We start from the raw sequence: 17,272 nt of genomic DNA on the forward strand, positions 1-17,272 counted from the left end.
GAAATCATAAAAAAAATGTGAAGAATATGTCAAAACACATCATACATTTTGCATAAAATATTAAAAACCGCTGAATATTTTTTTTTGTAACTCATCGAAATAATCATTTCCGACCCTATAAAGTATATATATTCTTGATCAGCGTAAAATTCTATAACGATATAGCCATGTCCGTCTGTCTGTCTGTTGTAATCACTCTAGCGTCTAAACGAATTGAGATAGATCGCCAAAATGTTGCATAGAGTCTTTGTCTGCAGGCAGGTCAAGTTCAAAGATGGGCTTTATCGGTCCACGTTTAGGCATAGCTCACAGTGGGAAAAAATGGAGATCTATCGCGCAGAAAATAAAAGTAGATGTTTTACTGTATTTTATATTTTATGAAAAAATAGATGTTTTACTGTATTTTATATTTTATGAAAAAATTTAGCAATTTTTTTATTAACCCACTAAGCGCCGATTTTTTTAGAAAAAAACTTAAATTTTTAGCTGAAAATTACTATTTTGAAGCTTTTAAAATTTTTTTAATAAGCAACATCTTTCGTTACAACTAATAGTACTCCTAAAATGGGAGCTTTTTTTAAAAACTTCGAAACATTTGGAGGGTAAAAAGTGGGTTAAGGGCAAACACAAACACAAGGATGATACTAAAATTTTTAATTAATTTTTCATCAACACCAGTTATCGACGATGCCAAGACAGGTTGGCTAAAAAAACGCTTAGCAGTATTGCAATCATTTGTTGTTCCGGATACTGACTTAGGAGTGTCCACAATAATGTGCATTTCTTCCTTCAAATCATTAATGATACGTGCCTTCCTTTCTTCGAAAAGTGGGCGATCGGTGCTATTAATTTTCCACATTTTTAAAACCAGTCGGTATGAAATGTGCAATATACATTCTAAACATCGAATCCTTGCATGTAAGGTAGACAGGCCTTATTCGTATAAGTTGATGTTTGGTGTTAATGACGAAATTTTGTTGTAATTTGCTTATAGCGAAAACCATAAATGTAGGTAAAACAGTGTATATATGAAAGTTACACCAATGATATTTTTTCAGGGTTCATAAAGTAGACCCTTTACCTGCGGTATTTGAGTAGACTCTTACAACCGAATTCGTTGTTATTTCAATTTTTATTTAGAAAGACATTTGGAATAAATGCATATTCAGTGCATGAGTTTAAAATCAATGTTTTGAGCAGCTTACTTAAATACCCTCATTTTCATACTCACACCCATTACACTGGAACCTTAGGACGGGCATTTTGAACGTGTATTTTTCTTATCTGCTATGCTGTGATCTATTCCAAGTCATATTTGATCAATTATATCAACAAAATTCACAAATTTTTAATTTTATTTGAACAAAACCTTAAAAAAGCTTCCTACACCAAATTGGTATTTAAAAAAAATGTCATAAATCCGAGAGTCGCAGGAAGTCGCAGGAAAAAATTTAGTATGATGTTCTAGACAGACAAAAAAAAATAATAATAAAGAAATCAACGCTGAACTCGACTGCACTCCATACGAAACCCCTATTTTAATTGAAGGAATTTAAAAAAGGGACCTTACATATATTTAGCCCGAAACACCTAAATAAAAATAACGTATGGGTTATTCACCTATTCCATTTAATTAAATACCAATATATATTCACAGAATGCACACGACCATTGCAGTTTTATAGCTAAAAAATACCATTTTTAACATTGGATAAAATATATATTTTAAATGTACCGTTATTCCGTTCTAACTTATTAATTCGGATTATTTTATACTGCATTAATGTTTTAAAGTTTCCTTCAAGTTCATTTTTTTATTTTCTGCGCGCTAGATCGGTATTTTTCCCACTGTGTAGCTCCCATATAAGGGTACCCCACAATTTTCGGTATTTTGAGATTCTTGAGCGCGTTTTTCAACTCAATTCGCTGAAATTTGGTACATTGAGTTCTTATTGGGTAGCAAATTTCTCCACTAAAAATTATAAATATGGGTCCATATTTTCGCATAGCCCCCATATAAGGGTACCCCCAATCTTGCGGTATTTTTCGACCGCATTCGCTGAAATTCGGTACTTTGAGTTCTTATTGGGTAACAAACCTCTAAACTAAAAATTATAAATATAGGTCAATTTTTTCGGGTAGCCCCCATATAAGGGTACCCCCCCCCCCCGCTTTTTAGGTATTTTAGGGTTCTTGAGCGCGGTTTTCAACCGAATTTGCTGAAGTTTGGCACATGGGGATCTTATTGGGTACCAAATTTCCTCACAAAAAATTATACATATAGGTCCACTTTTTCTGGTGGCCCCCATATAGGTCCCAATTTCCAGTTTTTTTTTGGGGGGGGGGGGGTGGTTTGACCGGATTTTTTCACCGAAGTGGCTGTAACTTAGTAATTTGAGTTCTTATTGGGTAGCAAATCTCTCCACAAAAAATTATAAATATAGGTCAATTTTTTCGGATAGCCCCCATATAAGGTTCCCCCTCAATTTTCGATATTTTGAGGTTCTTGATGGCGTTTTTCCACCGAATGCGCTGAAATTTGATATTTTGTAGTCGTATATGGTAACAAATCTCCACACCAAAAATAATTAATATTCACCCCTTTTTAGGGGTAGTCCCCATATAACCCCATTTTTTATTTTAAAATAGTTATATGATTTGTTCCGTGTGTTGCGGTTGGGTAGTCGTTACGGGGAATAGTCAATTTTTACCCTACAAAGACTACTTAGCCATCTGTTGTAAGCATTCCGCCTTCTAAAGATATTGTGATAAAAAAACTCAAACATGACTATAGTGAAATATATCGGCAGACATTTAGGCATCTCCCCAATATAGTGATACCTCCTAAAGGAAAGAATTGAGATAAACCAGTAGAATATTGAGTTCAAAATTGGCATATACCGGTCGTATCATTATATGAGGTCATATACCTCATATAATGATATCCCCAAATATTCACTATTTCCTACACTATGTAATCAATATTAGTCCCCCTTTAGGCATACCCTCATATAACTTTGTAATCTAAATTACAGTAGTTTGATGATTTTATACTCTACCATGCGTATCAGTCCACTTTTTGGATCATACAGATTTTAGGAAAAATCCGCATTAAAAATTGCTGAAGTTTGTATTTGGTGTATATAATGGTTTACATCGGTTTGTAAAATTATCGGTATATGCCCACTTTTTGGCATGTTCCCTATATTTTTATTGCAAGTATCTGTCAGTATAAGTTCGGCCCGGCCGAACTTAATGCTTTTTCACTTTTTCCTATTATGTATACCAGACCCGGCACGTTTTTATACCCTCCACCATAGTATGGAGGGTATATTAATTTTTTTTTTCGTTTGTAACTCATCGAAATAATCATCTCCGACCCTATAAAGTATATATATTCTTGATTAGCGTAAAATTCTATGACGATATAGCCATGTCCGTCTGTCTGTTGTAATCACTCTGGCGTATAAACGAATGGAGATAGGCCAAAATTTTTCATAAAAGAGAAATATAATCGTCTTTTGAATAGGCAGGTCAAATTGAAATTGGCTAAATTATGGGTCCACGTTTAGGCATAGCTCCCATATAACAGTATCTGACTAACCCCAATTTTCGGTATATTGGGGTTCAAATATTCAGCGAGAACAAACTTCTCACAGGTTGGTTTTCAACCGAATACGCTGAAATTTGGTACATTGAGTTCTTATTGGGTACTAAATGTCTACACAAAAAATTATAAATATAGGTCCACTTTTTCTGATAGCCCCCATATAACGATACCTTCTAATTTTCAGTATTTTGAGGATTTTTATCGTATTTTTCTGCAGAATAAGCTGTAATTTAGTATTTTGAGTTCTTAATAGGTCCCTAAACTCTCCACAAAAAATTATGAATATAGGTCCATTTTTTCGGATAGCCCCCATATAAGGGTAACCCCAATTTTCGGTATTTTGGGGTTCTTGAGCGCGTTTTTCAACCGAATTTGTTGCAAATTGGTATTTTGTAGTCGTATATGGTACCAAATCTCCCTACCAAAAATTATTAATATTCGCCCCCAATTTGGGGTAGTCCCCATATAACCCCCTTTTTTATATTAAAATGGTTATCTGATTTGTTCTGCGTTTTGAGTTTGGTTCTAAGACTCTGATGTAATCATTTCACCTGCGGAGGATATCGAGATAAAAAAAGTAGAAGGTAAGGTTCGATAATGAACTATAACCCGCATTAAGACCTAGTCCCTGTATGGAGGTTCCAGACAAAGTGGACCGATATTCCCCATCTTCGAATTTGAACTAAGATTGGAAGAAATAATAAGATTGACAAAGTTTGGATGAAATCTAAATTTTTTGAAGCGCATTTGGTCCAAAGATACATGGGGTCTAGAATCGATATTTCAATTAGCCACAGTGTATAATTATCCATTGAAAATAACTGAATTCTTTATTATGGTTTACATAATCCCTTTTTAGAAATGTCGGTATAGGTCCACTTTTTGGTATGTTCCCATTATTTTCATTTCTAGTACCTGTCAGTATATCTATGGTGGAGGGTATCCAAAGTTCGGCCCGGCCGAACTTAACGCTTTTTCACTTATTTATTTTAATTATACCCGTCCCGGTCCACGGGTTTCTTGTATCGCATATTCAGATTTAGCAAAAAGTGATTTTTGTTATGTCGTCATCTTATTTTCAAAAAAACGAGTCCCAAAATTACTTCTGACACACCTTCTTACAAATTGGAAAGATGCTATTGAATGCTTTACCGCCCACGAAAAAATGGAATATCACAAAGATGCGATGATAAGGACTTAGGACTTTATATGGAGCATGAAAGATGTTTCAAAACGTTTAGAACATGTTACGGACAAACTTCAGAAAGCTTCAGATCAGGGATGGAAAATCAAAATTTTTAAAAAGTACTAAAACGGTACTTTTTTTAATAAGAAGGTACTTTGCTAAGAAAAACGAAGCAAAAATTTTTATTCATTTAAAATACAAACATAACAAATTCATTTATATATTTAGATGTATATATATATATACATATATCGATTTAAGGAACATAAAATACGAGATCATGTGTATATTTTACAAAACTTTTGCTTTAAAAATATATAGTTAAAATTTCATATATAGATGAAGGAACATAAAAAAGAGATCATGATTATCTTTTACAAACGTTCTGTGTAAATAAATATACAGTTATTATTTCTTAATAAAATGTTGTGGAATTTTATAGTCATAACAGCAAGCATTTTGTGATTTGAGAATATATTTTGTCCTTATAAGATTTGATACACTTTCTAATTGTAGACGGTTTCGTTCTTTTGATATATCTCCTTTTTATCTCCCTTTTACCTGATTAAGCCAAGGAAATTTTTCCTTCCATTCCTCACGAAACCCTGCAGCATATTTCTTTTTTGTCCTAAAACACATTATTTAGAATTATACACAAATACACGAAGTATCGTATCAAATATTACCCTTTTTTAGCTGAATCCATTGAACGGGTTATATGTAGTTTGGTATATCCAAATTATGTAGCCTCTTCTGATTTTAGCTGTTCTCAAATCACTTTTATAGTTTAAATGTTCCTAATTGTCCGCGTTTTTAGTTTAAGGTGACAAATTTTTGATACATATTAGTGGCGTCTTCTGGTTTTTAGCTGTTCTTAAATCACTTTTATTGCTTTTATTCTTTCACTTTTTCTAATTGCCACCTTTTTTGTTAAAGGTGGTAAATTGTTGATATAAAATTATCAGCAATCGATAACGATCGATAATTTACCGATAATTATACCCTTCACCACAATGTGGTACAGGGTATTATGTCTTTGTGCATATGTTTGTAACAGGCAAAAGGAAACGAGATAGACACATGGTTCCTTTTGAGAATATGCATAGAATCACTTTTTAAGTCGATTTATGCATGTCCGTCCGTCCGTCTGTCTGTCCATGTTAAATTGTAAACAAAGTACAGGTCGCATTTATGATCCGAATTGGATGAAATTTGGCACAGGTCACTTATTCGGCCCAAGGACAAACTCTATTGAAATTGGAAAAAATCGGTTCAGATTTAGATATAGCTCCCATATATATATTTAACCGATTTAATGCAAAAGGTCCCTATATATCTTTCGATTTGCTCGAAATTTGGTACAGCCTAATCATTTAGGTCTAGAATGATGTCTGCCAGGTTTCGTGGAAATCGGTCCATATTTAGATATAGCTCCCATATATAGTTTGGTCCGATTTCATGTAAATGGTGCACTAAAGTCCCTATATATCTTTCAATTTGCACCAAATTTGGCATAACGTACTGAATTGAGCCTAGAATGATGTCTGCCAAGTTTCGTGGAAATCGGTCCAGGTTTAGATATAGCTCCCATATATAGTGTCGTTCGATGTCATGTAAATGGTGCACCAAAGTCCCTATACACCCTTCGATTTGCACGAAATTTGGTACAGCCTAATCATTTACGTCTAGAATGATGTCGGCCAAGTTTCGTGAAAATCGATCCTGATTTATATATAGCTCCCATATATAGTTTCGTTCGATTTCATATAAATGGTGCACCAAAGTCCCTATATATATCCTTCGATTTGCACGAAATTTGGCATGTCGTACTGAATTGAGCCTATAGTACTGTCTGCCTTGTTTCGTGAAAATCGATCCAGATTTAGAGATAGCTCCCTTTTATTATAGATTGATTTTAAGTAATTGACGCACCAAGGAACCAATAGTCTGATAGGAACAAAAAGTTCTGAAATTAGTATAAACCAACCTGTGACAATTTTGTTTGAAATCGCTTAATATTTGGATAGAGCTTCCATATATATTTTCGACCGATTTCAAGTAAATTGGGCATCAAACTCCTCAAGTTAGTCAGATTGACATCAAATTTTGCACAACGTACAAAATTGAGCATTGAATTACGTAGTTGCGTTTTCTAGAAGTACAGACATAGCCCAACGGATGACCTATTTATATGTGTTTGAAGTCGATTTACATACTTTATGGATAGATCTTGGTAGATTCACATTTAGATAAATATCAAATATTTTATTTCATCCAATTTCATGTTAATAGTCCTGTTTAATATACCCATAGTGGTGAAGGGTATCATATAGTCGGCCTCGTCCGACTTTACTACTTTCCTTACTGGTCTTTGAATTATGAAAGTACTGAAAAAAATACCATTGTACTGAATTTTCCATCCCTGCTTCAGATATATTGAAATAACAAAAGTAGTGTAGGCGGTTTATTTGGGATACCATTTGTATTTTGTTTTTGCAAAATAGTCAGGCTGAATCCCAGTTTGTTGTTTTTATAAAAAATAACTGTTTATTAGTGGGGAATGTATGGCATTGTTTCCCGAGGAGTAAGGCAGGAAAGACTATAGTTTCGGATCACGCCACTGATCCCCTTCAGTTCCCTTAGTTTTTTGTTGGGATATTCTCCCCAGAAGCTATTGCTTCTATACAAAAAACCTTTCATACTCAAATATCTCTTGTAACATGCAACGACATAAACTGCATGAGAATTTTACTGGTGCCTCACTTCGAGGTTAACAAGGCATTTACAAACATTACCATATCTTTCCCACTGTTGTGTGTTGTCACATCGCGACAAATGCACACAACGACTAATAAATAGTTGTTGTTGTTTTTTTATATAAAAATAACAAACTGGGATTCAGCCTGACTATTTTGCAAAAACAAAAAAATAACAAAATTATAAAGTTAAAGAGGCCATTGAGATAATTTTATTGTGTAAAAAGGAAGACATCGCCTTGAGGGGAAGTAAAGCCTACTAAATACTTTAAAATGTTTGGAGAGTACACCCAAAAATTCAACATACCTGAGTCCAAGAATACAGAACGAGTTCATAGAATTAATTGAAAAATACATCCAGTGCTGCATTCTTAGTTTTAAACTATACATATATACCAGTAAGGAATATTCAAAAGTCGGACGTGGCCTATATGATACCATTCACCACTTTGGGTACATACAAGAGATGCTAATATATATACATTAATGCTAGGTAGATATATAAGGTAGCCGCATCGGCGAATTGGGAATATGATATGTCAAAATTCTAACAAGGAGAATAATAATAATTTCGCCTTGACGTAAAAAACTCGAAACTAATTTACTCCCACCAATCAAAATTAAGCATTTTGAAAAATTCAAATTATTTGTTTATTTTTTGAATACTTTAATAATTGTAAATGTTTGTGTAAATATCTGATATTTGTATAAAAAGATAACATCAAAAGAATGCAAGAATGTTGGTGCCATCGGGTGTATAAATTGGTAACAAGATTTGGACCATTTTTCCGTAGTGTGTTTATCCCCTCACATAAAATTTGAAAAAAAAAAACAGTAACATACAGAGAACATAAAAAGGTCCCATCGAACCAAATCTATGTTGATCCCAAAGTCTTGTTTTCGATTCCATTGTCTTCTTATTAAAGTCTCATCTCGCTAAAGTCTCTACCGCTAGAGTCTCTACCGCTATGCCATTCTTTTTTAACCGTTGTTTTTCGTTATTTGTAAATGTAGTTCAATTGTTATTTGGAAATGGATTTGAAAAAAAAACCAACAACAAATTGTTATGACATAGAATGTTACCATCAGCTGGTTTGATACGGTTACCTTCTTAATGTACCTTGCATTAACCTGGATAGAATATATCAGAATATTTACATATATATTTTAATTATTATTTGTTGAAAATATGTATATTTTCACATAGAAATTGAATATACGAATTAAAAATAAATGTAAACAAATAATCAGCAGATTGCACTACAATACAAAATTCACAAAACGAATTGCCGGTACGAGCGATTTTTTTCCATTTCTATTCCCTTTGCCCTTCTTTCTTACAAACGAAGGCTTGCCGCAAGCAAACGCACCTAATAAAAATTGGGACTAAAAATGACAACTTTATAACTAAAACCCCCGTATGAAAAAAATCGGTCAGAGAAACAGGAAAGGAGGTATGCCAAAGATGAACATAAATAAACCTTCAAATTAATGTGCATATTATTAAAATCCGCCTTTCTATTCCGACAAAAAAACGTTCAAACTACAATGTTATGTTTGTTTCTACTATTTTTGCCGAAACTGTATATTATAATACCACATGGTTTTTAATTCAGTTGGCGCCATCTCACAATGGTTTAGAATCATTTTTTCTTCGCCAAATCTATGAACCTTTGAACGGTTAAAGGTATTTTGATAATTTGTTTGGTCTGTAGGTGAAAGGATGAAATTAGTTTCAATAGTTACAAAACATGAGTCAACAATGTTAATTTTGGTAGTGAGATTTTCTATCCAATAAGAACCCACAATATAAAATTACAGCCATTTTTTGCTAAAAACGTGCCTAAATTCCATATAACACGAAGATTAGGGAGGTACCATTATATGGGATCACGCTAAAATATGGACACTGATAAAATATGGTACTGATAATTTGTGATAGGACGATTTTCGTTAGGAAGGATTGTATTCGAAATTATCTCGATTTAGTATAGGATTTCGAGCAAAAGGAGACTATCATCTAAATCAACTCGGTTTGTAAATCAAGATAGAGTAAATCAAGATTTGTCAGCTGTTATTTGTTTGTCATCAATCACTTTCTGAGTCGATTTATGCATGCCCGTCCGTCCGTCTGTCCGAATTGAGTGACATTTGGCACAGCTCATTTATTTGGCCAAGGCAAGGAGATTGAAATTGGGGTAAATCGGTTCAGATTTAGATATAGCTCACATATGTATTTTCGTCCTATTTAATGTAAATTGTGCACAAAGTCCCTATATATCTTTCGATTTGCACAAGATTTGACATAGCGTACTAAACTAGATCTAGATCTTTCGACTTGCACGAAATTGCATAGCGTACTGCATTAAGGTTAGAATCATGTGTGCGAAGTTTCGTGAAAATCGGTCAGGATTTAGATATACATATATCTATAGATATGTAAATTGTGCTCTAAAGGCCCAAAGTTTGTCGGATTATCATATAATTTTGTTCAATTTACTGAAGTTATAAATTAATCTCTGAGAAGTTTCGTTGAAATCGGTTCAGATGTATATATAGTTCCGACATATATATGTTTTTCCGATTTTAGGTAAATGGTGCATAAAACTCTTAATGTTTGTTCGCTTTACACGAAATTTTGCACAACGTATTAAATTGAGACTTGAATGATGTTATAGCGTTTTGCTGCAGATGCAGAAATAGATTCCATATATACTCTTAACGGGTGTCTGATTGAGATTAAATTATTAACAGTGCGGCATTCCGAGTAGAGTGTATCAAGTTTTCTATAAATAAATTTGTCCCATTTTACGCAAACGACTCTAAATCTGCCCGAATGAAATTTAATCTCTTGGATTGATGTTAGTCGGTTCATTTATAGATAAAGATCACATATTTAAGTTCGTTCAATTTCATCTCAATGGTCCTTCTTAGGATACATATGAACAATTGTTGAAAGCTATCATATAGTCGGCCCAGTCTACTACAATCTAGACCAAAAAAAAATTAGAAAATGATTAACTGAGTGTTTTCAGAAAGCTGTGAGAGAAAACAAAATCACAATTTGTTGACTTTTGAATTTATAGCATCAAAAGTAATCATACCTCTGAACTAATATATATTTTCTATTCCAATCTTAAATAAATTTGTTCATAAACGTGTGTATTATACTCAGATAATTACACATCCAATCTTAAATGACCAGGATTTAAATAATTAATTCAAATCAAGAATTTTCGACTAATAATTTTTGGTCATATTATGTCATTATCAGTAATAACAATAACCACCAGTTAAATAATTCCGTTAACGTCTGCTGTTTTTCATCTCTTCATAATGGATAAAAATTTGTGTAAATTGAAAAAATATTGGCATTATAATTTTTTCATTTTGTCATTTTGAAAAAAAAACATTTCAATTTTAGAAATTGTACATCTATTGGAGATAACGCGTATTAATTCTATAAAAGTATGTATCAACAGTATAAGTGAGATATACAAATGAAAAAAAACGGATTAAAAATCTCTGGTGGATTATCGTCACTCCATCTTCGGAATTGACCTTAGTTTCTTAAAAATACCATGGAATTACAGTTAAGTCCAATTATAAATCTAGGTTCGGTAAAAATATAAAGTTGTGATGATATATTCTTTCAACCTAGCAAGGATTATGCAGCAAGGATCTTTGTGATATTAATCGGAGCGAGAAAGGGATTCAAACCATATTATGGGCAAACTGCTGAAAATACAGAAATAAAAGTTGGTGGTAATGGGAATAAAGGGTACTGCAGTAGGTTTAGCAGAAGGGTAAATTCCATCAAATGGTAGGTTCTTTAAAAAAACATTGCATTTACGTGGACTACCCTATGTTAATACTTAAGTAGGAGCAGCGAAGCGCCACGGGTTCAGCTAGTGTTCTAATAAATTTTGATATGAATTCACAAAAGAAAAATGTCTATATATGGGAAATTACAAAAATCTTTCAAATTCCTTGAAACTAAGGTTTGCAAGCTTATAACTCGCGAAATATGAACATATTACACATAATTTAAATTCATTTCTATAAAATGGCGTGTTCTTGTCAAAATCTTAAAATATTGTTAATAAACAATAAGATGAGTGGAAGCTGTGTTGTTGGTAATGTAAACAAGTAAATATACTGACAGGTACATGAAATGAAAATATAGGGAAAATACCAAAAACTGGACCTATACCGACTTTTCTACAAACCGATTATGTAAACCATGATACAAATTTCATACATTTTTAATGGATAATTATACTCTCAGACTTATGAAAGAAAATGAACCTCATCGAAATATTGGTTCTAGACCCCATGTTTCTTTGGACCAAATTTGTTTCAGAAAATTTTGATTTCACCCAAACTTAGTCCATCTTATTATTTCTTCCAAACTTAGTTCAAGTTCGAAGATGGGGAATATCGGTCCACTCCTTCTGGTACCTCCCACACAGGGGCTAGCTCTAAATACGGGCTATGGTTCATTATCGAACTTTACGTTCTAGTTTTTTTTATCTCGATATCCTCCGCAGTTGAAATATTGCAACAGAGTCTTAGCACCATACCCAAAACGCGGAACAAATTAGATAACTATTTTAATATAAGAAGTGAAAACGCGTTAAGTTCGGCCGGGCCGAACTTTGGATACCCTCCACCATAGTTATACTGACAGATACATGCAATGAAAATTAGGGAACATACCAAAAAGTGGGCATATACCGATAATTCTACAAACCGATTAATGTAAACCATTATGTACACCAAATACGAACTTAGGCAATATTTAATGGGGATTTTTCCTAAAATCTGTAAGATCCAAAAAGTGGACTGATATTGATAACGCATGGTAGAGTATAAAATCCTCAAACTACTGTAATTTAGATTACAAAGTTATATGAGGCTATGCCTAAAGGGGGACCAATATTGATTACATATGGTCTGTTCCCGTACTGCAAGAATCTACTAGATTTAACTATTTTCTTCGATATCATAAAGGAAAATTCGTTATCGTAGTAAAAAGTAGTAGATTCTTGCAGTACGGGAACAGACCAATAGTGTAGGAAATAGTGAATATTTTTGGGGATATCATTATATGAGGGCTATGCCTAATTAATGACCGGTATATGCCAATTTTGAACCAAATATTTAATATTTAATATTTAATTGTTTATCTCATTTCTTTCCTTCAGGAGGTATCACTATATTGAGGATATGCCTAAAAGTCTGCCGATATATTTCATTATCCTCATGTTTGTGTTTTTTTTATCGCAATATCTTTAGAAGGCGGAATGCTTACAACAGATGGCTAAATAGTCTTTGTAGGGTAACTATTTTAATATAAAAAAGGGGGTTATATAGGGACTACCCCTAAAAAGCGGTGAATATTAATAATTTTTTGTGGGGAGATTTGTTACCATATACGACTACAAAATACCAAATTTCAGGGAATTCGGTTGAAAAACGCGCTCAAGAACCTCAAAATATCGAAAATTGGGGGCTACCCGAAAAAATTGACCTATATATATAATTTTTTATGTAGAGATTTGCTACCCAATGAGAACTCAATGTACCGAATTTCAACGAAATCGGTCGAAAAATGCGATCAAAGCCCCCAAATATCGCAAAATTTGGGGGTGGACCGATATAGCCCATCATCGAACTTGACCTGCCTGCAGACAAAAGACGACTCTATGCAAAATTTTGGCGTTCTATCTCAATTCGTTTAGACGCTAGAGTGATTACAACAAACAGACGGACATGCTTAGATCGTCATAGAATTTTACGCTGATCAAGAATATATATACGAATATGAATAATTTTTATTACTGAGATTTGTTACCATATACCAGTATAAAATACAGAATTGCAACGTATTCGTTAGAAAAACGCGCTCAAGAACCCCAAAATACCGAAAAATAAAGGGCTATCCAAAAAAATGGACAAATATCCATAATTTTTTGTGGATAGATTTGGTACCTATTAAAAACTCAAAACACTAAATTACAGCCGATTTGGTGGAAAAATACGATCAAAATACTATGGTGCAGGGTAAAAAAGGGGGTTATGTGGGAACTACCCGAAAAAGGGGCGAATATTAATAATTTTTTTACATACATTTAATGTTTTTACATACATTCATGTTTGTATTGTCATATACGTGAATCTGTGTGAAAATAGGTCAAAACCAGTGAGCGGAGCAGTATAGTCGGACGGGGCCGCACATATGATACCCTACACAACTTCCACCAAAATCTAACTTTCTATGGTTCTATATTCAGAGCTTTGCCAATATTTCGCGACCTAATTCTAATATTCAGTAGACGAGGACAGTACTTGTCCAGATTGTCTTTACCGTGTTTTATGTTGTGATGTTGGGCTTTCATTTGTAGCCTATAGGTCGAATCGAATAAAACACAAAATAAAAATAAGTTTTCGGTCCACTTCATGCCAAAATTATCTGATCATTACCGAAAATTATAGGCGTTGTCCTGGACCATAACTGGAATCTAATAGAAAATTTCAAAGCGATCAGCGCTATATTTCCGCCCTCTAGTGTGGTAATGGGTTACTAAATGATATCTGAATACGTAAGCACCTTTAAATATTTACGTATAACTCCCACATCTGAGTACATACGATCATATAATTGGTATCAATTTAAAGGTCAACCACTCCTCTTCAACATACGGTCAACATCTCGGGTCTAGGTCCTTCAGGAGTAAATATATACGCCGTAGAATACAAATTTTGTAATTTTTCACACAAAAGTCAGGGTGCATTTGACCCGCTAAATATTGACCAATCCTTATCAAAATAGGCATGCTTATTCTTTGGCCCAATGGCCTTCTCCATTTACAATTTCGCGATGTTTGGGTCATAATTGCGGCCTCTAGAGCGACCAGAAAATTCGACAAAATTAAAGTTTTTGGTCCATTTCATCCCCTAAATATTAACCGATCTTTACCAAAAGCAATAGGGGTCTTCATTGGCCAGAACCAATCCTACATGCAAAATTTCGTGAAGATTAGTCCATAACTGTGGCCTGTATCGTGTTTACAAATTATAATGGACAGACGGACGGACACACATGTCTAGATCGACTCAGCTAGTCGAGATATGATGATCGGTATACTTAAAGGTGGGTCTAGAACTAATATTTCGCGGCGTTACAAACTCTTGGCGTTGCACAAAGCTATAATACCCTGACAACATAGATGTGTAGGGTATTAATACATCGATACGGGAATAATATGCGTATTTTATCCAAAATTGATTGTGGCGGCACATCCGCGGTTTTTTGCCAATTCTTTTAAAATCAATTTTCATTGGAGATTACTGAAATCGGATGCCCATAAAAAACGTATGCACGTAGTGTAATTTTTAGGGTTTTTGCATAGTAAACTGCATCGAGCGGGACACTTTGGCCGCTAAATGAAACATCGAAAAATTGATTATTTTTGGAAGAGATTGATTCGGTTTATACGAAAAGCGCATGCGCATTAATGTTGATCATTTTAGAATTTTAGAATATTAAGGCAAAGCTGTATTCCCTTAACCGTACCAAAAAAATCGTAAATTCAAAAAACGTTTTGTTTTAATTAATTTTGTTTGTGCATATGTTTGTAACAGGCAATAATAATCGAGATAGATCCATGGTACTTTTTGAGAATATGCATAGAACCATGTATTTTTGTGAACAAAGTACAGGTCGCATTTATGATCCGATTTGGATGAATCACTTTCTAAGTCGATTTATGCATGTCCGTCCATGTATTTTTGTGAACAAAGTACAGGTCGCATTTATGATCCGATTTGGATGAAATTTGGCACATGTCACTTATTTGGCCCAAAGACAAACCCTATTGAAATTGGAGAAAATTGGTTCAGATTTAGATATTGCTCCCACATATATTTTCGTCCGATTTAATGCCAATGGTGCACCAAAGTCCCTATATATCTTTCCATTTACACGAAATTTGGCGAAGCGTACTGAATTGGAGATCGGTTGAGATCTAGATATATATATATATATATATATCTATTCGTCCCATTTAATGGAAATAATGTACCAAAGTTGTTATATTGCACAGCGTACTGAATTTAGTCCAGAATGATATGTACCAAGTTTCGTAAAAATCGGTTGAGATTTAGATATATTTCCCTTATTCCCTAACATTAGCGACGCACCATCGGTGCGTCAATTACTTAAAATTCACGTTTGTCAGATTGAGATCAAATTTTGCACAACGTACAAAATTGAGCATAGAATTACGAAGTTGCGTTTTCTAGAAGTACATACATAGCTCAACGGATGTCCAATTAATATTTGTTTGAAGTCGCTTTACATACTTTTTTCCCATTGTAATAAAAGAATGACATGTTTATGAATTGATTTAAGTCGATTCACATTTAGATAAATATCACATATTTTAGTTCATCCAATTTTATGTTAATAGTCCTGATTAATATACCCATAGTGATGAAAGGTATCATATAGTCGGCCCCGTCCGACTTTACCACTTTCCTTACAGGTTTATTTTATTTTCAGATATTTTCATGCTTTTATTTGTTTTTTGCGACTGTTAAACGGTATTTCAATGTGATTTGACAAGTATGCAATGAAAACAAATGTGTTTAATCATTTGTGAAGAAATTCGCGAATTACAACAAATAGGAATTAATTTAATTTATATTTGAAATACAAGATTTAAAACCGCTATAACTTTTGTGCGCAGTATCCGAATTTGCTCACGTTTTCCATAAAATCAAGATTTATTTAGTTTGAAAATATAAGTTATGTTATGTGATATATCGAATGTTGTTAAAAGTTACAGAATAGGCCTACAGGGCCTCTGGCCGAAACTTGGTCGTGTCGTTAAAGAAAGGAAACAACACCAGGAATATTTTTGAGAAAATTGCCAATACAAAGGCATATGTTTTTATGTATTAGTAAAAACGAAAGCGTATATCAAAGTATTCAATACAGTTCAATCATGTTAGTAATTCGCTATATAAGATTACAAATACGTCAACAAAATAGGAAGGTATTATTGAACATATTCTTATATTCGGGAAGAATACATTAAATTCGAATTCTACATGGAGGCAATTCCGCATTACATGCTTTTTTTGTGTAACTTATATGTGCCTTTATGTTTCCTCAAATGTAGTTTTAAAGATGGGAATAATGTTTGTAATTGCACTGGGAAGGTTTTTTCGAAGAAAATGTTGAGAAAAACATCAAAAATTCGGGAAATTGGAATAATCGAACTTTGTGTTAGTTACATCGTTTATAACTCAAGAATGTCTACACCGATTTTGACGATTCAAAGGACTTATAAATCGTATGTGGTCAAAATAGGAAAATATGTGAGATTCCCCTAAAACAAATATATTATTTAATATTTACAGGTCCTCATTTTTTGTATCGAGCTTTTATGTTTAAATAAATTGTTGTTTTTTAAGACATGTGGTTTTTATACCCTTCACCACACTGTGGTACAGGGTATTATGTCTTTGTGCATATGTTTGTAACAGGCAAAAGGAAACGAGATAGACCCATAGTTCCTTTTGAGAATATGCATAGAATCACTTTCTGAGTCGATTTATGCATGTCCGTCCGTCTGTCCGTCAGTTGGTGTTAAATTGAAAACAATGCACAAGTCGCATTTAAATTGGGAAAAATCGGTTCAGATTTAGATA

At 33.5% G+C, this 17,272-nt stretch overlaps 1 protein-coding gene across 1 annotated transcript in view; it reads right to left on the minus strand.

Moving 5' to 3' along the window:
* LOC133333308 (putative nuclease HARBI1) overlaps positions 1–17,272 on the minus strand; it is a 54,044-nt gene that overhangs the window by 16,845 nt on the left and 19,927 nt on the right. Inside the window, exon 2 of the mRNA XM_061541623.1 lies at positions 2,560–2,571. Coding sequence (XP_061397607.1) covers positions 2,560–2,571 — 12 coding nt within the window. The remainder of the gene's footprint in view (positions 1–2,559; positions 2,572–17,272) is intronic.

Source organism: Musca vetustissima, unplaced genomic scaffold (genome assembly GCF_032173495.1).
Source record: "Musca vetustissima isolate MV318-11 ecotype Yass unplaced genomic scaffold, APGP_CSIRO_Mvet_v1 utg78681, whole genome shotgun sequence".
Taxonomy (NCBI): Eukaryota; Metazoa; Arthropoda; class Insecta; order Diptera; family Muscidae; genus Musca; species Musca vetustissima.